General features: G+C 36.5%; 1 protein-coding gene across 1 annotated transcript in view; it reads left to right on the top strand.

Annotated features, from left to right (window-relative positions):
- The window catches only part of LOC115261461 (protein eva-1), a 553,839-nt gene that overhangs the window by 492,640 nt on the left and 37,225 nt on the right, over positions 1-23,974 (top strand). Inside the window, exons 6-8 of the mRNA XM_029863136.2 lie at positions 9,744-9,893; positions 22,402-22,545; positions 22,728-23,009. Of these exons, the coding sequence (XP_029718996.1) occupies positions 9,744-9,893; positions 22,402-22,545; positions 22,728-23,009 (576 nt within the window). The remainder of the gene's footprint in view (positions 1-9,743; positions 9,894-22,401; positions 22,546-22,727; positions 23,010-23,974) is intronic.

The following is a 23,974-nucleotide window of genomic DNA, read 5'->3' as shown; positions in this document are numbered from 1 at the left end:
TTGTCAATAAGGTTTTCGATCGCAAATTCAGAGATGGCGGGTTCGATTCCCATTCCGGTCGGGAGCTTTTCTAGACTTTCCTATGCATAGTGTATAATTATCCTTGCCCCACAATATACAAATTCATACAATGGCAGGCAAAGAAAGCCCTTCAATTAATAACTGTGGTAGTACTCAAAGAACATTAAGCTGAAGAGAGGCAGCCCTAGTTCCATTGGGAACGTAGAGTCACAAAGAAGAAGTAGAAGAAAAAGCGTTTTCCGTTAGAAACTTACTTTGAATTTTTGTTGATTTTCATTTATCATTAAAGAGCTTTACAATCCGGGGCTCGTTCATGTAAGCAATTATCTTTATTTTGCAGTGTAAAGATTTAAAATCGACAACATATGGAAGCATGAAGTTCAAAACTATGGTGTAGAAGTGCAAATAATACCTCCATTATTTGATTTTATTTTCAGAGACATTAAAAAATAATTACATACAAGAATATTAGACTTCCATTACCGGGTTTGATACTTTGTTCGTTTATTGTTTGATTTTTTTTGTGTGCAAGTGTATTTTGATTAATAAACGCCTTCGGAAAAAGGTGTTTCAATTATATCACGCTCCAATATATCACGCGAAATTTTTTTTTATTCGTGAGTTTTGAAAACTTTTTTACACGATTTTTTTTACGCGGAACAAAAAATCGCGTAAAAACAGAATTTTGTGTATAATCGAAAAAGTACTGTAGTTTGAATTTTCACTTATATGGTATAGCAATGAGATTTACACAGTGTATTCTGTGTATAATCGTTTTTAGCGTTTTCTAATCAATACTGGTTTGGTTTTATTGCTGTGCTGTGATTGTGAAGAGTTCGTCCTTGCCTAGTTAGGAAAGCAGCTACAGTTATAAAAGCTGAGATCAGTCTTCAGCATAAAAAAAAACAGCAACGATCAATCTTTGCAGACTCATACAAAATGGTGCAGCCCAAGTTGCCTGTCCAAGAACCTTACATTTTTAGTCCCCCCCCCTCCCCCTCCCTAACGCTTTTTTGTATGGAAATCCTAAAAATGTTGTATGGGCCGTAACGCTTAGCCGTACACTCCCCGTTCCCCCTAGAGCGTTACGTAATTTGTAGACGGCGCCTTTTTACTACTTTCAGTAAAAATGAAATGGCAAACTCGCGTGTCATGCCTCGTGCTTATCAATAACGCAATCGTTGCTTCACTCGTATCTGAACTAATCACCAGAAATGCATATGCAAAGTATCTGAGTAACTGATCTGTTAAAGCAAAATTGCAGCATGCTGGTCAAAGAATTGCATTGACTGGCCACTGCCGACTTAGCTATCACATGGACAGCGTGAGGCCGATTATGGAACTTCATACCATTTGATATGCGATTGTCCAGTTTTTGCGCAACTGCGTTTTCGAGTACTTGATAAACACTTATTACGTGAAACTGACTTCAGCAACCTAAATCCTCGTGGAGCGGGCATGGTGTGATGGTTAGACCACTTGACTATCACGCCGAGGACCTGGGATCGAATCCCACTCCCGACAAACTCACTAAATGTGGGTTCTTCCTTCGGAAGGGAAGTAAAGCGTGGGTCCCGAGATGAACTAGCCTAGGGCTAAAAATCTCGTTAATACAGATAAAAAAAAACCTAAATCCTCAGGGTGTTCTGTTATTCTTAACCCACTGTGAAAAGGAATTATAGGCTCTCTTAACGATTTATACGTTATTATAATGCTCTTTTCAGGGTGCCCATTGTGGCACGCTTATGCGTTTTTGATAAATTGATTCCCTAACCTTCCTTTTCCTTATCCCATCCCTTATGCCTTCTCCTTTCTCTCGGGTAAATGATGAATAGGTTCGTGACAACGCACAAGATCTTTACCGCACAGAAAATCCTTCGAAAATGCCGTTAATATCACTTGTTCATCAATTTAAAGACGACATACTACTGTTTCAACTCCAAAAGAGCTATAGACGTACCAAATGCACCATGTACAAAGTAAGGGTATGCGGTATACCGAAAAGTTTCGCCAAATACAACTCGAAACGAAATTCCGCGGAATTCCACGGAATTTAACTAGGCGAAATTTATGATTTTGAATTTCGTTTCGTTTCGCCAAATTCTAAAAATTTCGTCTTAAAAATATAGATTTTGACGAAATCAAACGGAATTCCGCGGAATGCCTAATATATTTCGAAAACAAATACATAGAGTAAATTTCCATATCATCTAAGGAGTGTATCGTAAAGTAGTTGAAAATGTTTAAAATAGCTACAAAAATAGTTTAATACAACTTTTAAGTAATTTTATTTTTGGAGATACTGTATAAATCCTTGAAAAAAGAAATGACTTTTGTGATTTTCTAAAAATACCCAGTTATTTAACCTAGATTACTGAACGCATGTTTTTAAATTTTTGCACACCTTCTAAAAAATTGAAATTGCGAAAAAAGTTCGATAATGTTCGAAAATTGTTAACTTTTTTGTGCAAATATAATAAGCTAAAGAATCCTCATGATATAGGCAAATTATTTTTTACAAGTAAAATCTCCACTGCATTTAAGCGCAATTCTTAAAAATAAAAAAAAGGCCTTTTTGAGGAACCCCCTTTTTCTATGCTCCTCAAAATCATGTTTACGCAAATAAAAAATACATAAAATGAAATATGTATTCGCATTTTTTTGAATAGGGTATGTTTTTTAATTTATGGACGAGTAAGTTACGGCAAAAAAAATAATTTCATAACCTTTTAAGATATTAAAAGCAGAACTTCAAAGTTTGACCAAAAAATAGACGTGTTTTGGAGTGGACCATTTTGTAGATATAGGAGATTTTTCTTTCGAAAATATGAATTTTGAAAGTCGGTGTTGAATGATATGTTATGTGTACATAACTGTTAACAAGCATCAAAATTTTCCAGATTTTTTATCGTACAAATTTTACTCGCTACAGATTTTTGAAATGTTGAAAAATCTTAACAAAATTGCATTTTGTGCAGATTTTTATTTTGTGAGGTGTATTCATTGAACCATATTTTCAATAATACTAAACATTTTCCAAATTTTTCCAAGGTATTCTAAACTTAACTATATTGTGAAGATTTCATAGAAGAACCGAAATGAAAAGACCAACCCAGCTTCGAGATAGAGCATTCTGAACATTTTCAATTACTTTCCGATACACTCCTTATCGAAGATCTTGCTAATTTCAAATTACTGAAAAGTGTTGAAAAACATCTTAAATAACGAAAGACAAACCACTCCCAGGTTTGTATTCTAAAGACAGAAAAAATATCGAATATGCTTCTTATCTTGGACCTACCATCAAGAGCTTGCTCAATAGGTGTGTTTTTAACATTTGCATTTCGGTTAAATTTTCCGATGGAACCAAATGCAAAAAAAAACAAGTTAAGTTCCTGTCTTCAGTTTAGATTTCCAACAGGAGTTTTTAGTAGAGTAATGGAGAATATTAGGGAAGTTAGGATGATGTGGGATACACTAGCAAAAGTTCTAAGAAAACATGGAAACTCTCCCAGGATAAATCTCTAGAAAAAATATTGGGAATCCCAGGAGAAATCGCTTGAGACAAATTTGGTAGAAGGTATAATACATGGAAAAGTTTCTGGAGAAATTTATGACAGTTGAACTCTTGAACGAGTTTTATTATCGAATCTGTATTACAAAGCGTTATACACGATGTTATTTATTTCAGCAGTGATTTTAAAATGTCAAAAGGTTTTTATATAAGCACGACAAACTCTAACAACGTTATCTGCACAGCTAACTTTTATACTAAATTTTGGTGAAAAACACGTTTGTTAGCTGGATTTCATCAGATAATTCACCAACAAACTCTCGGCTGGTGATATTATGTGGGACATTTTTTTTAAATACATAACTGCCCATAACTGCAACATTTGCCGTTTTTTCTCGATATTGGGATAATACCGGTAATGATCTCCAAATCACACTAGTTTACAGCATTTTTGAACTCGGTAAGCTGATGATTGTTTTTTGTGTAGAATCATGCCCTGAGTTCGAAAACACGAAGGAAAAAAATTACAGTAGAGCGGAAAGTTTTTCGACTTTCCATACAAGGTTCATGATTTGAAATCGATTTTTGTTCTATTTTTAAGCAAATTCGCTCACTTCACACATCTCATTCTCCGTAATCTATGCTCCGATTGAGCTGAATTTTTTACTGGACCTCGCCTACATATGATATGTCAAATAAACATTGAGAAAGAATTTTTAATTTATTTTTTTCTTATTGATAAAAATACATTTCTTCATATATTTTTGGAATTTTTGCAATTTTTTAAAGAGATCGTCCCCAAAACTCGCCAATATCTTGAATTTTAACAATCTGATGCAAAACCTGTATTCAGATGATCGAATGGTATTATATTCAGCTATTAATTTATGGAAAAAGATTTAAAATTGGTTGTACAAAACGCAAGATATTTGAATTTCATTAAATTCCATATTTTAAAAAGTTGTAAAACTCGATATTGAGCTCAAACTCAAAAACTGTTCTACTTTAAATTTTTTAAAGCACGGTTTCGAAATCAGCGCTAAATTATGCTTCAAAAATTTTGGTCATTGACAGAAGTTCACGACTTTCGTTCTATTTTGTAAACTAGTGTCATCAGTACCGTAATCCGGGGTCAAATTGATCACTTTAAAACAACTTTTGCGGATAACATCAGTGCCTGTTCAAATATTGCCAAAAGAATTTCTGTAAAACCAGTACCCAGTGGATCTCCATGGAACCATGTGACAGAATTTTTTTTCCACAAATATAAACTTTAAGCTAAATAACTTCAAGTATCAATTAATTAGAAATGCCACTTTGGGGCGAAATTGATCAGTAAAAAATGAGGCATTGGTTCAAAAGGAAAATTTCCTTCACCGCTTAATTTTGCTCTTCTTAAATCGAATAACGCATCTATAATCTTACAACTAGTGAATTTATTACTTTACATGCAAAATTAAATTTTGAAATTTTCCCCTTAAACGCCTAAAGGTAGGCAATTTCATTTAAAATAAACAATTTCTATAACAAAAAATGACTATTTCTTCATAAAATGAACTTTTTATAACTATTGCATTTTCTGATTAGCTGCATTACATCCCTACCAAGGCTCAACAAAAATGTTAAAACAGAGAATTCACGGGAAGTCCTATTAGCAATTGATTGTTTAGTAGCAATGATTTCAGCTAAATGAGAAATACATTGCAATTTTCTTGAAAAATAAGGCAAAAATATCTTTTTTTCTAAAAAATTAAAAGGCTACACTTATCTCTAGACATCTACGAATCAGATGACGTAAAAAGTTTAAGATCATTACGACGCTTAAGAGTTCCTAGTATGGAATTACAATGTAGTACCCGAGTGATCAATTTCACCCCGCTGATCAATTTGACCCCGGTTTACGGTACCTACTTTCATTCATAAAAATAAACTTTACATGTTTGTTCTACGAAACGTGAAAACATAACATGTCGTTTTGTCTCATTATATTTACGAATGTAACCGCATAACAGTCACACTGAATATTCACACTGGCCTCAAAGCGTTCCATCAGTAATATTTTCTAAATATTTTTCCAACTGAGCTGTAGAAGATTTCATTGCTAAAGAATTCATTTTGAATTTTTATCATTTTTTTGTTGATTTTAATCCTTTTCCGTGCTAATCAATTTGCAAACTTTCAGCTCCATTTACTTCAATGCCTACTTTTGTCGAATGTGACCTATATGCAGTTATGGGTAGAAAAGTTCTGAAAAGCTGGTTTACTTCAGGACCCACAGGCTCGAATTGAAAGACCCGAAGTCTTTTGGGGATGGTATTTGACCCTAGGTCCTCGGCGCCTGCGCCAAAAACGGGATGCACTTTAACCATCACACCAGGTTCGAGTCCAGATTGTTTTGGCCTAATACCTGGAGATGATTGTGTTATTTTTTTCGAATACGTTTGCGGATGCCTTCATATTTAATGAGTACCGCACACATTTCTTAAGTATTCTTTTCAATTTATATGTTAGTTTTTTAAGTATTTTTTGATAAATTCAATCATCTATCAATTCTAGATTTAGATTTTAGGCTTTCTCTAGAAGTTACACTATCAAACAAAGCTTGATTGGTAAACAACTGGCTGATGTTTCCATGTCATTGCTTCAAGTTTCTGATAAACAAACGGCATTAGAACAAGCATGATTGGTGTGCTCTTATTGAGTCATTGAAGCAATCTTATCAGGTTATTGGTGGAATTATTAAAGTTTTAAATATGCGTCGCGAAAAATTGTAAAAATATAAATGGTACTGTAGCAAATGAAGCTATGGGATGAGAGTATTTATGGAAACTCAGTACGCGTGACCGCAAACACGCAGAATAAATTCGCAAAAAAAATATGTAACTGCAAAATTCCGCGAAACTTTTACGAAAATTTCGTTTCGTTTCGAAAAATACCGAGTGAATTCGGATTTCGTATCGATCTAACGAAACATTTTCAAACTTCGTTTCGTTTCGTACCGCATCGTTTCAGAAATTTTGTATTTCGTTTCGTTTCGTTTCGCCTTGAAAAAATCCCATACCGCATACCCTTAGTGCAAAGTGCCAATGGGATCGGTGGTTCTCTACGAACATAAGACTTCGACCATATTCGAGGAGGGCTTGCAAGCATTTGAAATGTTCGAGCAACAAGTGCTAAAAGCACGATCTTTTGCTATATGCAGGATAATGGTGTATGATGGCGAAGGATGATGAACCAATATTTAACTGTGATCTTCGACGAATCTTTTGATAACATAGGGAGCTCTAAGGCGAAACTGGAAGCATTTCCTCACTTTTTGGTTTTTGATTTTTTATTAAATAACGAAGCAATATTTTCAAAAGTGAATTTTGTGCACATGTAGGGTATGGATCAAGGTGTCTTCAGATTTTTTTTGTAGTGGAAAATGTTTTTCGTTTTTGCAGGAACCATTTTTGAACAAATTTTCACAAAAAAATAGTTTCTGCAAAAATGGAAAACATTTTCCACTTCAAAAAAAAATCAGAAGATACCTTGATCCATACTCTACATGTATACGAAAACCGATTTTGAAAATATTACTCCGCTATTTAATAAAAAAAAAAACATTAAATAACGAAGTAATAACGAAAATAAATTAAATAAGGAAGCAATTTTTTCAAAAACGGTTTTCGTACACATGTAGAGTATAAATCAAGGTATCTTCTGAATTTTTTTGAGGTGGAAAATGTTTTCCATTTTTGCAGAAACCATTTTTATGTGAAATTTTGTTCAAAAATGGTTTCTGCAAAAATGAAAAACATTTTCCACTACAAAAAAAAATCAGAAGATACCTTGATCCATACTCTACATGTGCACGAAAACCAATTTTGAAAATAATGCTTCGTTATTTAATAAAAAATCAAAAACCAAAAAGTGAGGAAATGCTTCCAGTTTCGCCTTAAGTTCCACTTAGGTGGCTTCAACGAGAAGGCTCAAACTATGAACACGTCGTGGTACGCCATGGATTTCGCACTATTTGATATTTGATATTATTCAGCAGCTTTTGATTCAGAACCAATGTCTGTTTCTACAAAAAAAAATGTGAGAAACGATCACCGTTCATTAATTATGTATAAACGCAGACTCATTAAACGCTCCACATCCACAGAAGATGCTTCCGGCCACCGCTTGATTGCCAAATTAGTCCCAGCCTTATTACCGTAAACGGACGTTTCACTGTATGATTTATAGGCAACGAAGCTACGCAACGACGTGCCATGTCGTTCAATTAACTGGATTTGGTTTTGTGAGCATATCATTAGTCGAAACTGAACTCCGCTACCTAATGGAATATTCAAATATGAATCGTGAATCCAGAAAACTGCACCACGACGTCCACTCGAGGTAGGCAGTGGTTCTCAAACTGGTGCGGAAGATTGCATATTTGTATACTTTTTATTACTAGCTATTGTGGGTTTACCGGCTACATGTATTCTACAGTGGAATTTCCACTGGTCATTTCAGTAGGGCCTCCAAAGTAGCCGTTTCATAAAAACAGGAAGCTAAAACTGAGCTTTAACATGTTAAGTAAATGCGCAATTCCTCGTTGACACCAGCTACTCAATGGCGTTCATTTTTTGACAATTAAGTTGACTTAAATATGAAAACGGCTACTTCGGAACGGCTACTGGAAGCATTTCCTCCTTTTTTCAGTTTTTGATTTTTTTAATAACAAAACAATATTTTCAAAAACTGTTTTCGTACACATGTATAGTATGGATCAAAGTATCTTCTGATTTTTTTTTTGGTGTTGAAAAAGTTTTCCATTTTTTCTAAAACCATTTTTTTGTGAAATTTCGTTCAAAAATGGTTTCTGCACAAACGAAAAACATTTTCCACTACGAAAAAAAATCAGAAGATACCTTGATCCATCCTCTACATGTGTACGAGAACCGATTTTGAAAATTTTGCTTCATTATTTAATAAAAACTCAGAAACCAAAAAGTGAGGAAATGCTTCCAGTTTCGCCTTAAGCAACCGGTTGAATGCAAGTAGCCAGTAAATCCACATTGATATGATTGAATTACTGGATTATTTTGTGAAGCCTCGTGGCCGTGCGGCTAGCGTCACCAAGCGTATAAATGTACCATGCCATGGAGTGAGGGTTCGATTCCCGCTCCGAGTGATGAAACTTTTCGCATGAAATGTTTCTTCATCGTATCCACAGGTGTTCGTAATGTATGTCGTGTCCGTTGTCTGGTGTTAAGTTTCGTTCAGTCTGTACAGCCTCTGGCTGAAGACGGTGTCCGTGTCTTAAAAAAATGCAACATATCTATGATAGAAATAGGGAATTGCAGTTCAGTTAGTGGATACATCCTGGAAAGTTGAGAAACACTGCACCACAGTAGTGGAACGGTTATCGTATTGCATCGCACTGGTATTTATTTGATTGCTTAAAACAGGATGCCACAAAATTTTGAAGTGCACAGTCCTTTCTCGCCAACGTGCAGTGATAGTCAGAATTTGATTACCGCAATTGGATTACTTTTGACAAATTTCATTATGATTATAAAATAAACTTATGGATTTACTTGTTTGGCGATAGGCAGTTAAATAAGCCATTGACACTATTTAATGTATCGTCCACCCGATAAAAAAGGAAGGTAACAACAGAAAGCAATGGTGTCAAGTACAGTATTTTATCCTGATACAAACTTTGTGACTGATTGCAGATCTCTCAAATTTTCATTTGGACTCTAGACTCTAATATTCTTGTTTTGTGAAGATAAAAACTAGTGAGTCATACTTTTAGCCAGTACTGTAAACTACTTGCGGTCCACATGCACACGACCGCCAAAAGCTTCATCATCAAGCTCCCGTTCGGTTCGGTTCAAAAATTAGAACGAGCAACCGCCAAAGCCAGCATCCAGTCACGTCGTGGAATGTTTAGCTCCGTTGAAACGGAAAACATAACCTGAATTATTTCAGTTTCGTCGAATTGCACACTGTGTTTACATAGCTCGGCGTTTGGCGCTCGCCATGTCATGTTCCTGCAGTTGCATTTTCTCATTCATTGCATTTGCGTTCCGATTGTGCAGCAGCAGCAACATTTTTCCTCCTCACTACTATACTGACTGTTTTGTGTTTCACTACCACTGCTAGACACTTTTGGTTGCTGAAAAGTGTTTTATTTTTTTTTTTATTTTTTCGTTTCCCAAATCTATTGCAGATGAGTTTCGCAGCAAAATAGCATGCGAGAACGATGTTATTCAATTAAGTTGCAATCCATACTCGAGGATAGCGATCTACAGTGCCAGCTTCGGTCGAACGGAGTACGAAAGTTTGCAGTGCGCTCAGCCCCAGGGAGTGAAGGAAGAATGTAAGTATTGAACGTTGAAGTATGTTTTTTCTGTTATCCTTGTAGGCGTACATGTAGGCTTATGGTACAGTACCATCGGTCAGGTATGGACAATGTTTCCTCAAATTCCTTGAAATGTTCTTCCGTGTTACTAGAATCTGTCGTATGTTATACATTCACTGCACACATTTCCACTTTTTCCTCAGGAATCTGTCTATTCTAAAAACTCCGAATGCGTTTGTGTTTGCAAGTTACAGGACAAAACTGAATACACAGTCAGCGAAAAGCCTTTTCATAGCTGCATTGCTCCTTTTTACTTCTCGGAGTAAGTCTTTACCACATGTTACAAATATTCTTATCTCAGTTACACGGTATGCCTCAGTCTCTATCCTCAATTATGTACTACGTCTTGGTACTGGCACAAAAGCTTCCTCCACGGTGCTATAAGGTCAATAACTACCGCAAAGGCAATGGATACGTGATTACGTACGATATTCTAATCACTCCTCCGAAAAAAATGTTAATTTATCTAATCTCACAAAGTAGGTAGACAATTCGTCTGCATTCTGAAAACTTGTTTTTTACCCATCCAGTTTTGCACGTATCAGCTTTATTTGTTTTGTCGGACAACCATGTTCAGGAAAACACGTAACACATACCACATTGAGATCAGTAACGGCAGGAGACTGCAGCCACCCCTAGGGAAGATCGGGTAACCCATCTCGGTGTGATCTTTGGTCGTAGGCTTACAGGAATAGGGCATTCTGAAAACCTGGGTGTCTATTCTCCAGGAAGAGCGTCTGCGTTCCGTTTAAGGGGCGGCCCAGTGAAGAGAATTGTCAGACAAAAAATGCACAAAACAAGCAAAAAAGAAGGCGCGACAATTACTCTTTATCCCTACTGGTAGCAGATAATGACATGATCTCGAAATTTTTTGTTGCAGACAAAACAGAAGCTGAATTTGTTGCGTACTTTTCAACTCGTGAATAATCAATAATTACTAACCCAAAGTCGAAACTGTTTGATGATAGAGCTTCACCAGAGCTGCAGTGTTTACCGACTCGAAGTTACCGTTCGAAAATCGCAATGCAAGGCTTAAACATCTCTAAACTCGTTATGTACGATGTTTATCCTATTATTTTCTAGTTGGGACAAACTTATGTCGCATTGAGTGGATTGTCGCAACAAATACAGGTTGCGACATTGTCATTATTGTTGCGCGATGGCTTAATTTTGATTCACTGGGGCGGCCATTCGATGTCCAAGTCCCAGAGAAGAACTTTAATCGCTACTGTGCAAAGATTCCTTCAGGAGTTGCAATTTTTTCCAGGATATCTTACAAAGATGCCTTTATTTCTAGAAATTTCCCCTAGAAACTACTGCATAAATTTCTTTGGAAACTTTCGAAACTTCCAGAAATAGTTTTAGAGACTACATCAGTAGTTTAGTGATTTCTTTTCATGAATGTCCGGTATTTTATCAGACTTTTATTTTGAGAAACTTATTTAAAACTATTTAAAAAATTCTTGAGCAACTGTGGGGCATTTTTTTATTATCGTACAAATTAGGCCGAAGGGTCTCAGATTTTCATGAAACTTTTTCCACAGGCAGGGCTCATGGATATATGAACAAATAAAATGAGAAAAAATCGGAGTCGCCTATTTTCTCGGAAAACTCAGGTGGATTTTTTTTTGTTTTCCCCTGACACTACCTAATTTGATAAATCATAACTCAAGAACGAAGCATCGAAGAAACAAAGTTTTTTATGAAAATGAAAGCAAATTTCTCAGGAATCCAAAAAAAGGGAACTGGAAAAAGTTTTCCACAAATTGTTCCACAGTTGAGAAAATTCGTAAAGAAAAGCAGGAAAACTAATACCCGAGCTCGTAGAAAATTTTCGATTTTTGAGAAAATTATTTTATAAGCTTTAAGGCTAACACAAAATTCAATTTTCTCTAATGTCACCCACCCTCGGAAATTTTTTATCTGAATTCAACATTTTGAGGAGCGACACAAATAAATTATTCAAGAAAATTAAAAATTGTAAAGTGAAATTAGAGTCGTCGAAAAAATTTCTTAACAAATCTTGACGATTTTGCCTTATTGTTTGGGTAATTTTTCATCAAATACATTTATTATTTATCATCTCCCCCCCTTGACGAATCAACGAGCAAAGTGACAAAAGAAGAAAATGAGATTTGTTCCGGCCAATCGCTGAAAATTTTGGAATGCACTTTTTTTTCGTTTTTGAGTTATGGCCAATTTTGTTGAAAAATGTCCAAATGTGCCCTAGAAGCCCTTTATTTGAAAAATCATAACTCAAGAACGAAGCATCGAAGTAACAAAGCTTTCTAATGAAAACAAAAGCAAATTTTCTTAAGAATTAAAAAAAAATATGAAGTGGAAAAAGTTTTCCACAAAATTTTCCACAGTTGAGAAAATTTATAAAGAAAAACCGGAAAAGCTATGCCCGAATTCGCGGAAAATTTTCAAAAAAATATTTTCGAGAAAGTAATTTTATAATCTTTGATCGCTGAAATTTTTGGAATGTCCTTTTTTCGTTACTGAGTTATGACCAAATTTGTGAAAATGACCATGTAAGCGTATGGTCATTTTTAACAAAATTTGCCATAACTCAGGAGCGAAAATTAAGTGCATTCCAAAAATTTCAGCGATCAAAGCTAATGAATTTATCTTCTCAAAAATATTTTTTTCCACGAGTTCGGGCATAGTTTTTCCGGCTTTTCTTTATGAATTTTCTCAACGGTGGAAAATTTTGTGAAAAACTTTTTTCACTTCTTGAGAAAGTTTGCTTTCATTTTCATAAAAAAAACTTTGTTTCAATGATGCTTCGTTCTTGAGTTATGATTTTTCAAAGAAAAGGTTTTCATGGCACATTTGGACATTTTTCAACAAAATTGGCCATTTTTTTTTCTTGTTGGGTACATTTCCACTGCGACCAATTGTTGATCTATTGTGGCGGGCCCCTATTTAATATATATGGCATATGCCAGTTTGTAATATCACTATGAGTTAAGTGATTCCACTTGCTGACTGTAGGCATTATCCCAGTAAGGTATTACAGATCGAATAAAATGTATAACCTTGCTAGGAGAAGTCATCCATACGTCTGATGGTTGTATTACGCTCTTATCAAAATATATGCACCTCTTATGGAAAAGTGCATCACAGTTACACAATAAATGCTCCGAATCTTCCTTGCAACTTCTACAGAATCGACAAGTGTCATCTTCCAATATTCCTAGTAGTTTTAAAAAGTATTTGCTTGAGCAGTGACCTGTTACTAAACCACAAAAAGTATTCAGATCTTTTTTAGACAAACTCAGAAGGTTTCGAGTAATGTTTTTGTTTGGAGATATAAATCTTTTAGGTTGTCGTGCTATTACCGTGTTTTTCCAAACTTCTTCTATCATATTCTTTTCCCAGTTTTTCAGTTCCAGTTTGAGGGTACATTCTGAGGCCCCACAAAATGGTTCTGGACCTAGGAAAGGTTTTGAAGATCCAAGTCTTGCTAACAAATCCGCCTTTTCGTTTCCACAGTGCCCAGGTACCCAGAATAGATTAACTGTGCTATTTTTAGCCACCTCGTGTAGTGATTGAATGCATTCCCAAACTAATTTTGAAGTGCATGTGAAAGATTTCAACGCTTCAAGAGCAGCCTGGCTGTCCGAGAAGATACATATATTTGCATGCTTATAGTTACGTCGTAAACAAATTGAAGTACATTCAATTATTGCCTGTATTTCTGCTTGAAATACAGTTGGCCATTTACCCATAGATATAGATATGTTAATTCCAGGGCCAGTGACACCAGCTCCAACCCTGTCATTTATTTTTGAGCCATCTGTGAAAAAAACCACTGAGCCTGGCCGAATATTAGGCCCCCCTGATTCCCACTCAGTGCGACTTGGAAATGTTATATTGAATAATCGTTCAAAGTTATACTGCCTGTTCATCCAATCTTCATGATTAATTAAAGAATTGATTTTAAAATCTTTCAGAACACTGAGATGACCCCTAAGGTCTCCAGAAAATAGATCTCTGGTTTTTCTCAACCTTAGAGCGGTTTTCTCAGCTTCTAATTGAACAAACAAATGTAGTGGTAGCATACTTAGTATTGCATCTAACGCCTTTGAAGGCGTACTACGTATAGCTCCAGTAATGGAAATAGTAGCAAGTCTTTGCAGTTTCTCCAACCTCTGTTGAATATACTTTACTTTGGTTCTTGGCCACCAAACTAAAGCTGCATATGTTATTCTGGGTCTTACTATAGCTGTATAAATCCAATGGATCATTTTTGGCCTAAGTCCCCATTTATTACCAAATGTTTTCTTACTTATCCATAAGGCATTTATGGCCTTACTTATTATTTGATCTAAGTGTGTGTTCCAGTTCAGTTTACTATCGAGAATCACTCCCAAATATTTTACCTTTAGACAAAGCAGTATTTTATTTTCCCCCAAGTAAATATCAGGAATTTTATATTTCCTTCTTTGTGTAAACGGAATAATAGCAGTTTTTTGCGGATTTATGGATAACCCCTCATTTTCACACCACCTTAACGTAAAATTTAGGGCACTTTGCATTCTATCTCTAATAACTTTTTCAAATTTACCACGAACTATAATGACTATATCATCTGCGAATCCAATTATTTCAAATCCTTGCTCTTCAAGGTTTGACAATAGTTCATCTACTAGTAATGACCACAAAAGAGGTGAAAGAACACCTCCTTGAGGACAACCTTTAACGGTTCTCACTGTAATTGTTGAATTTCCATGGCTACTTATTATTTCACGTTTTTGCAGCATTTCAACTATCCAATTTACAATAGTTATATCAAATCCATTGGCGTAAATAGGGGGTGGCCAGGGGGGGCCTGGCCCCCTCCAGAATAATCCATTTTGGAAAAAAATCACTCAATTCAGGCGAAAAGTATCATTTTAGTATAAAAAATCTACATCGACATGGTCTTGCCCCCCCCTAGAGCCATGACCTAGTTACGCTTATGATCAAATCTACGTTTTTTCATCACATTCTTCATTGAACTGTGAGAAGCATTGTCAAATGCTCCTTCTATATCAAGAAAAGTAGCCAACATTATCTCCTTGGCTTCAAAAGTCCTCTCAATTTTAGTTACTAGAGTATGAAGTGCTGTTATTGTTGATTTTCCTGGCTGGTAAGCAAATTGGTGTTTGTTTAGTGGAATCGATTTTAAATATGTTGATTTAATATAATCATCAATAAGTTTTTCCATTACTTTTAACATGAATGACGAAAGGCTAATGGGTCTAAAGGATTTTGGATTATTTTTATCCTTTTTATTAGCTTTAAGAATAAATACAACACGTACTTGTCGCCAGTTCTTAGGGATATAGTTTAACCTCAAACTAGCTTTAAACATTTCAGTTAAACAAGGAATCAATATTCCCTTGCTTTTCTGGATCATCACTGGACGAATCTCATCTGTGCCTGGTGACTTATATGGTTCAAATGCATGTACTGCCCACTCAACTCTTGCTTGAGTAAAAATGCAACTTGCTAGATCTTGCATGTTTGCCCTGGTCATTTGTTGCCCAGTGCTTGTAGCAATTTCACTAGGTCCCTTGGACATGCTTGACCTGGTCTTCTCTGATCCAGTATGTACATCCAGGGAGGTTGCTTCTTTACTCAAAACCGGCAGAGATCCTGGAAAATGCACTTGCATCATCAAGTTCAAAGTTTCTTTTGCGTTAGAAGTAAAACATCCGTTATTATTTTTTAGAGTACCGAGTCCATTACAATGATCTTTAGATAAAAGCTTTTGCAATCTAGCCACTATTGGAGTACTTTCAATGTTTTCACAGGTGTGCCTCCAGTTTTGACGTTTAGACCTTCTTATTTCTACGTTATACAGAGTTAATGCCTTTTTATATTCATCCCACTGTGAATTACGCTTAGCTCTATTAAACATCTTTCGAGCTTGTTTCCTTAAATGTTCTAGCCTGGTATTCCACCAGGGAACATCCCTATTTGTGGATCGTTCCTTGAGTGGGCAACTGCTATTGAAAGCATGAATTATTCTATTTGTTACTAAATTAGAAGTGGTTTCAAGATCGTCGCATGTGTGGATAGAATTTTCAAGAAAATTGCCACCCGCTTACAGATTAGTGTAGTAGAGCTCCCAGTTTGTTTTCCTGTGATCCCTGAAAGTTTCTTTAATAATATCCTTAGCTTTATATTCAAATATTATGTATTTATGATCAGATAGTGATATTTTATCGGAAACATACCAATTTTGTATGTTTTCCGAGAGTGTGTTACTACAGAGTGTTAGATCTAAAACTTCTTGTCGTATAGAATTCATGAAAGTGAAATTGTTACCTTGATTACAAATATCAATATTATTCGCAGTTAAATACTCCAATAAATACTCACCTCTTGTATTGATGTCTGTGCTGTTCCAAACCGTGTGATGCGCGTTAGCATCACATCCAATAATAAATGATTTGTTCTTTGATTTGCAAAATTTAATGAATTCTGAAACTACAGGGGGAGGCACATCGTCTACATCCCCTGGAAAATATGCAGATGCTACGTAGATTTCTGTTTTCCCACGCGTAGTAGGAATTTCCATAGCTGCAGCAACAATATCCCGTTTTACGAATTCTGAAATGGGAATCAGGTTAACATTCCCATTTACAAGGATAGCAGTCCTTGGGAACTGCTCTGTATCATCGAAAACTAACTTACAAGATTTTGTGTTAATACCCAATACTTCTTGTCGTATAGAATTCATGAAAGTGAAATTGTTACCTTGATTACAAATATCAATATTATTCGCAGTTAAATACTCCAATAAATACTCACCTCTTGTATTGATGTCTGTGCTGTTCCAAACCGTGTGATGCGCGTTAGCATCACATCCAATAATAAATGATTTGTTCTTTGATTTGCAAAATTTAATGAATTCTGAAACTACAGGGGGAGGCACATCGTCTACATCCCCTGGAAAATATGCAGATGCTACGTAGATTTCTGTTTTCCCACGCGTAGTAGGAATTTCCATAGCTGCAGCAACAATATCCCGTTTTACGAATTCTGAAATGGGAATCAGGTTAACATTCCCATTTACAAGGATAGCAGTCCTTGGGAACTGCTCTGTATCATCGAAAACTAACTTACAAGATTTTGTGTTAATACCCAATACTTATTATTATTAACCGCCCACGGTTCCTGGATGAAGGCAAAATCTAGTTGGCTCTGAATAAATTTCCTACAAAGTACAGCACTTGCACCCTTTGCATGATGGAGATTTATTTGGATGAATTTGATGTTGTTTTTTTTATTGAACGTGACGGTTAGGATTTTGTTTTTTGGGTACTTTAACTCCTTCCCCAGAAAAAGTTACGCATTCTTTCGACAGTTGGATGTCGCCTGCCGAAATTTCGATCTTTCGAAAATCACGTTGTTGAAGAGTTCGTACAGTAACTTGGTCCCTGCTTGATCCTGGAATTTGTTGATTTATGGTGTTTCCGCCCATGTCATCATCTCCAGTTCTTTCACCGGACCTTTTAGTACTGTTAACCTCTTCAATTTGACGCTGAGTCCTTCCAGTATTAGGGACTTCACTTGTACCTGGGACTTTCTGATTAGTGATGGTATTCACTTCATCGTCACCAGTTTGAGAAGTCTTACTGTTAGCCTCAACGCTTTCACTAACTTCGACGTCCATCGTATCAGTGTCTACTTTTTTTTGGGAGTTTTTTCCTAATCGGAGCATTCCCAAATTTGTAATCCAAAACAAATTCACATTCCTTCAATGTTTTCATAGATACTGCATCAACGCTAAATGTAAGTTCTACATGGCGTTTATTAATGATCTTTCTCAAAAATATTTTCCAGCTGTCAACTACTAAGCCATCATTCTGAGACTCCAGAAGAGCAAAAATTTCTTCATTGCTATCTTCGGCGCTCATTGGAAAAAAAGCCAATTAAAGTTTCCGGTTGTGGAATTTGATTCTCATCAACCGCAACAAGTTCCGCACCCTCCCAAGGAGTTATGTTTGAAATTGTATTCTTTAGCCAGTCAGATATTTCCTGGTTTTTACAAATTATGATTAGGTAGCCAGGCCTAATCAAGCAGTTTCCAAATTTGGGTTGAATCTTTTCTTTGCGTTGATGGATCACATTACTGAGGACAGCTTTCTGTATTGCCATCAACTGCTCAAACGTAAGTTCTGTGTTCGGGTAGTCCTTTGGCAATATGCCTACCTTCACACTAGTTAGAGCTTCCTTGTAGGATGGTTTGTTTCTGCCCTCTGTACTTTTGGACTGTCCAGAAGGTCCCGCCCCACATTGCTCCAAACGATGCTGCACCGATTTCCCACCCATAGGCAGTTTTGATCCCGAGGGACGAACCTGCTTCTTTGGGCGTGGGTTTTCACCACTCGACTCACTATTTCGAAACCTTTTTGCAGGATCTAAATTTGGAGCTTCCAAGGGTATGAATGCAAGACGTCGAGCTTCATCAGGCTCGACCCCACTATCAACCAAACGTTTAAATCGTTTTTTGCCAGCCCCACTCAGTTGTTTCATCAATTTTCCATCCAGTTTTGAACCACTGTGGTCCTGCCTGGATGAAGATGCATCAATATTCACTTGCCTTTCCTGGCGAGGTGTATTCAGAATCGACGAGGAGCAAGAGAGTGAATCTTCGTCCGATTGATATGGCAGATTTTCCTCTTCAACATCCATTCCATTCATCGCTATAGCCTAATTTGCACTTTTTACACGATCTACTGCACTTAATCCACCGTTCAACAATCACTCGCGAATACCTTAATTCGATTTCAACGGTAATTTTCGGTCGACTTCTAGAGCAGAGAAAACCGCGCTATTGCAAGCTGACAGTGTTGCAAAATTGGCCATAAGGCCGATGCAAATATTTAATTTGTTTTATGTCACCCCCCTCCCCCTTCAAAAATCCCAAAATATTGAAGGGGCGTAAAAAAAACATGGCGTCCCATGACTCCATTTTCAATAGAAATTTTTTACTAGCAACAATTTTTCAAAGTTGAAATTCTTTTTTTCAATAGTTTGTAATTTGTAATTTTTCAATAGTGTTTTTTTCGTTTGTTCCTTATTTATTTTTGTCCCCCCCCCCCGTCGTACCCGATGAGAGGTCTCGGACATAAAAGAAAAATAATATCGGCCTAACTCAAAAACGAAAAAAACGAGCATTCCAAAAATTTCAGCGATTGAAGCTTATAAAATAACCTTCTCAAAAATATTTTTTTGAAAATTTTCCACGAGTTCGGGCATAGTTTTTCCGGCTTTTCTTTACAAATTTTCTCAACTGTGAAAAATTTTGTGGAAAACTTTTTTCTTTTATTTTTTTTTATTCCTGAGAAAATTTGCTTTCATTCCTAAAAAAAAACTTTGTTTCTACGATGCTTCGTTCTTGAGTTATGATTTTTCAAAGTAGGTCAGGGGAGAGCAAAAAAAATCCAAATGAGTTTTCCGGGAAAATAGGCGACCCTGATTTTTTTTATCACTTTTTTTTGTTCATTTATCCATGAGCCCTGCCTGTGAAAAAAGTTTCATGAAAATTTGAGACCCTTCGGCCCAAACCCGTACGGTTAAAAAAAAGATCCCCTGTAGCGGAATTTGTTCTAAAGGCTCCTCCAGGTTCCTCTTATTTCTGCAAGAGGTTACTGAAAAAAATGTCGAAGGTTTCTTTGTGATACTGCTCCTGTTGCAGTCCCTTTCAAAATATCTGCAGATATTCCTTAAGAGATTCTTCTAGGAAATCTTTCTGATATTTATTCACACAATTTCTTGAAGTTGCTAATGGATATTTTTTCAATAATTCCATGAAGCAATTTCTTAAACTTTTCTTGGAGATTACATATTTCTTTATTTTTTCGTCAATTACTGGAGGAACTCCTTAAGATGACTCTGAAGAAATTCCTAGAATTTTACAAGAAAAGAAAAATCTGAAGTAATCTTTGGAGGAGTTTCTGCAGGAACCCATAAGGAATACGTGGAGAAACCGTTTAAGATAGATCTGGTGAAGTTTCTAGAAGGATTATAAAAGAAACTTTTAAAGGAATTCAAGGAAAAATTCTTGGAGATGTTTCTGAGAAAAAAAAATCACTCTTGAAAAACTTTTGGAGTACCTAAACCAAGGAAATCGTTGAAATAATTTCTTTAGGAACCCGAGCAAAAACTGCAGACAAAGGTATTGGAGGAGATCGCCAATAAATCCATTAATAAATTTTCGAAAGGATTCTTGGAGGATGCTGTGAAGCAAACCTGGAAGAATTGGTGGAGATACTTCTGAGGGAGTTTTTAAAAGAATTTCGTGCAAAATATGAAAAGGTAGTGAACAAAACTCTCTGAAACTTTTTTTTTTTAAATAACTAGAGAAATTTTCGGAGGAACTCCAGCCGAAATAAGAAACAAATCTGGAAGTATATTTGAAGGAATCATTAAAATATATTTGTAAAGAAATAGATTTTTTCGAAGGCATCTCTTAAAGAATGGCACGAAATCTGGAGAATGTTCTGCAGTAATTCCTTAAAGAAATACTAGAGATATTCCTGGAGAAACGCCAAGAAATGATTCCGGAAGTGATTTCTGAAAAAAGTTCTGAAAGAATCTTTGAAGAGATTTCTGAGGGGATCCCGGAAAAAAAATCCTGAAAGAATGGAGAGGTCCCAATGAATCCCAAGAAAAGTTTATGAAGCAATCACTGGAGGAATATTTGAGAAACTTCCTAGAATAACTTCAAGAAGAACCTTTTAGAAACTTTCTGATATAATTTCTGGAAGAGAATCTTTTTGAAGCTTCAGAGGAGATTCTGAGAGAATCTCCAGTGAAATTCCAGAAAGAAGCCTCTCAAGGATCTCCAACAAAAATTTCAGCATCTAAGGGGATTTCAGAGAGTCATAGGGGCGTTTCATGATGTTTCTGAGGGGTTTTAAGGGAATTACCATAACATTTCAGGGTATTTTTCAAAGGCGGTTTCAGGAGAACTGAGGGGCTTCTAGGGGGCGTCAGGGATGTTTCATAGGTGTTTTAGAGGCATTTCAAAATCTCAGAAATCCCTTGGAACTCCCTCAAAGCCTTTTATAAGTCTTTGTAACCTCCTTAATATCACCTTAACCTTCCTATTGCATTACGTAGAAAACAGATCGATGATGTACGGTTTGGGTCAGAATTACCACTAATGCAAAAGGAAGATTACATCTCATTTACATAGGTACCTTTAAAATGCTTGAAAAAAAAACTTGGCAATCCTTTGAACGTACTTGGAATGCTTCTAAGCACAAATGAAACTACACTTTTCAATCTTGCATACAAACTTTAGAGCTACAAATCTGACGAACGAAGCATCCAGCCACATTGCATTAATCCTGTCTTTGCTCACTTGCAAAAAGAGGCAGATAATCCAAATCATACGCTTTGGTTTTCTAACTTTCATGATTCAAGCATAAGTAGGGTAAGCTGGCCTTTGTGGCAGTTATATTTGTGGTCTCTGATGTTTCACCCTCAATCTCTCGATGACTCTAAAATGTCTTGAAACCCCCTGAAACCCTCTGAATCTCCCCTTAGACCCTTCTGAAATCTCTTGAAATATGACATGACCCTTAAATGCAATAAATGCTCCAGAAACTTTTTGCTGATAGATAGATAGAAGGACTGTAAAATCCTTCAAACATCGCAACGAACGATAAACCTACCATTGTTGCCGAAGATTTTCAAAAGGCCACTGGTACCACGCCAAGTAAGGAAGTTGTAATTGCAGAGCTTGTCCAGAGCCGCAGTGTCAATCAATGACACGACGAATCAGAAAAAAATATGATATTTATGGAATGCAACAGATTCCTAACGCTGATTACAGCTGAATTTAACTTGTTATTTTTATTTCCTCTGAAAACTGAAGACGTAAATATCCAAGAGTTACAGAGAAGCAATATTGCAGATATCTCTCTTTCAGTATTAACGTTCAGTTGTAACCAAGGCCTTGACGTCATTTTTTAAAATTAAGACTCGCTTAGTAGTAAGCATGCTCCCACGACAAAAAGTTTGGTTGTACTCGACAATTTAGTACGTCTTCTCTCAGAGAAACTAAGTTTGACTCTAGCTAATTTTCACCTGTCTTTTGGGAACGTTCCACCCCTGCGGAAAGTCGACTCCGTTTCGGTGCTTAGCATATGTCAGTTAGCGAGACTCAATTAGCAACGAAGATTCCAAACTTGAAAGTTTCACTTGCCAATGTGGCGTCACTCCCCAGGTTTGCCTCGCACAGTCTGCCTAGGTACGGGAGAGAAACTGTCTCGTGCAAAGTGTGGCGCAATCCTTTTGAGTTCCTGTCTGTCCACCCAAAACGGCTCCGAGCAAAGTGCTCATGTGAGCAAAACAGAGTCAAACGAAACTTCCTCAAGCTCTACTCATGTACACCGCATATCATACAACACACAATTTAATGAGTTTATAAACTGACGGGTGCCTGTTATTCCAGCATGTCTTGCATCTTACGCCACCGAGACTGTCATGCAAAAATGCCACGGCAGGAGAAAATGCATGTTGTCAGCAGATAGCACAACTTTCGGCAAGCCGTGCCGGGCAGACTCCAGGATGTATTTAAAAGTTGTTTACACATGTGGTTAGTATCATGTTAATTATATTTCTGCTGAGCTGTTTTAATCTCCACTATGATTTGCGTTGGTGTGCCAACGAAACACGATTATCGCCACAAGTTTAACTAAATTAGTTTTCCATTATACCGCTTCCTTCTCATTTCGGTACGGCTCATTGGTTCCATCGTGTGAACGAACGAATACACAGTGCCTCGGAAGGTGCTCAAGGATCGCTTCGAAGCAGCACCCGAAGCGGATGAGCCTCTGCAGAGCGACTTGGAGCAGGACCACGACACTCTGTACGACGAGGACCAGTTTTTCCGTGAATCAGATGCAATTCCACCCGGACCGGCACCGAAGCTGCAAGGAGGCCCATCCAATAATCGGGCAGCATCAGACATTCCCGGCTATATTGCTGATAGCAGTACCCCTCCGGTGCCACCACGCTCCATCCAGGACATCATCGAGGACAATGAGTTTTCATTCGAAGGTGAGTAGGCTTATCGGAATCTCATTATCTAAGGCTTCGTACCTTGTTAAAAATGATTGTTCAAGTGTAACATTTCTTTGTGGCGATACTAGGGAAATTCGAAACTCGAAAATGTTTGTCTGTTTTGAGATCGAATTCAAATAATTATCATATTTCACATGGCACAATGGAATAGTGCTATTGAACCGGGTCAATATACATAATAAAGTGCCAAATTTTCTCATTCAATCATGTGTTCCTCCGAGCTTTCTACCTTCACTTCTTCAACATCCCCATATGTGATAAACTTCTAAGTTTTAAATATTGATTGTATGCTTTTACTTTGGGGAGACATTATGTAAATGTGAGCGTAAAGAATCGTTTCTATTGGTAATGCTCACATATTTTGTTATGCAAAAATTGGCCATTTCAGATCCTTTACCTACTAACATTTCTGTTATGAAAAAATTGAATTTGTATAGGATGCTTTACGGACATGTTTGCCGGGGTAAAGTTTATATTTGATTAAGTTAGAAATACTCTATCGAACAGTTTGATATAGGGTATTGGTTCCCTTCTTAAGCATGTGGCTCCCATTTTCATCCTACGAAACACAAAGGATTGAAGCGCTGTTTATTTTGTTTCTCATTTTTGTATTTTTTGTTAGAAGTGAGCACCCATGAAAACAAAAAGAACAGTATCAATCGGTGCCGTAATCGCTTGTTTTCGAATAGGATGAATATGGGAGCGTGAGATTACTGACGGTACACATACCCTATTCTAGGAAACCAAAAATAAACTTGGCTCATCATCGACTAGATTGACATAGCAAGATCTTAAGGGTTGCCATAAAACCTAGGGAAAAAGAAATCAACTTTTTTAATGCATAATCTGAAAACATACTAGCTAGACAATATACATTCCAAATATCATAAAGATTTAAGCACTGGAATTAGCCCATTGAAGCGTGCACCCTCCATAAGGAC

This window comes from Aedes albopictus, chromosome 3, assembly GCF_035046485.1.
Source record: "Aedes albopictus strain Foshan chromosome 3, AalbF5, whole genome shotgun sequence".
NCBI classification, from domain to species: domain Eukaryota; kingdom Metazoa; phylum Arthropoda; class Insecta; order Diptera; family Culicidae; genus Aedes; species Aedes albopictus.
Note: the sequence above shows the minus strand (reverse complement) of the source record. Positions and strands in the feature narration are given on the sequence as shown.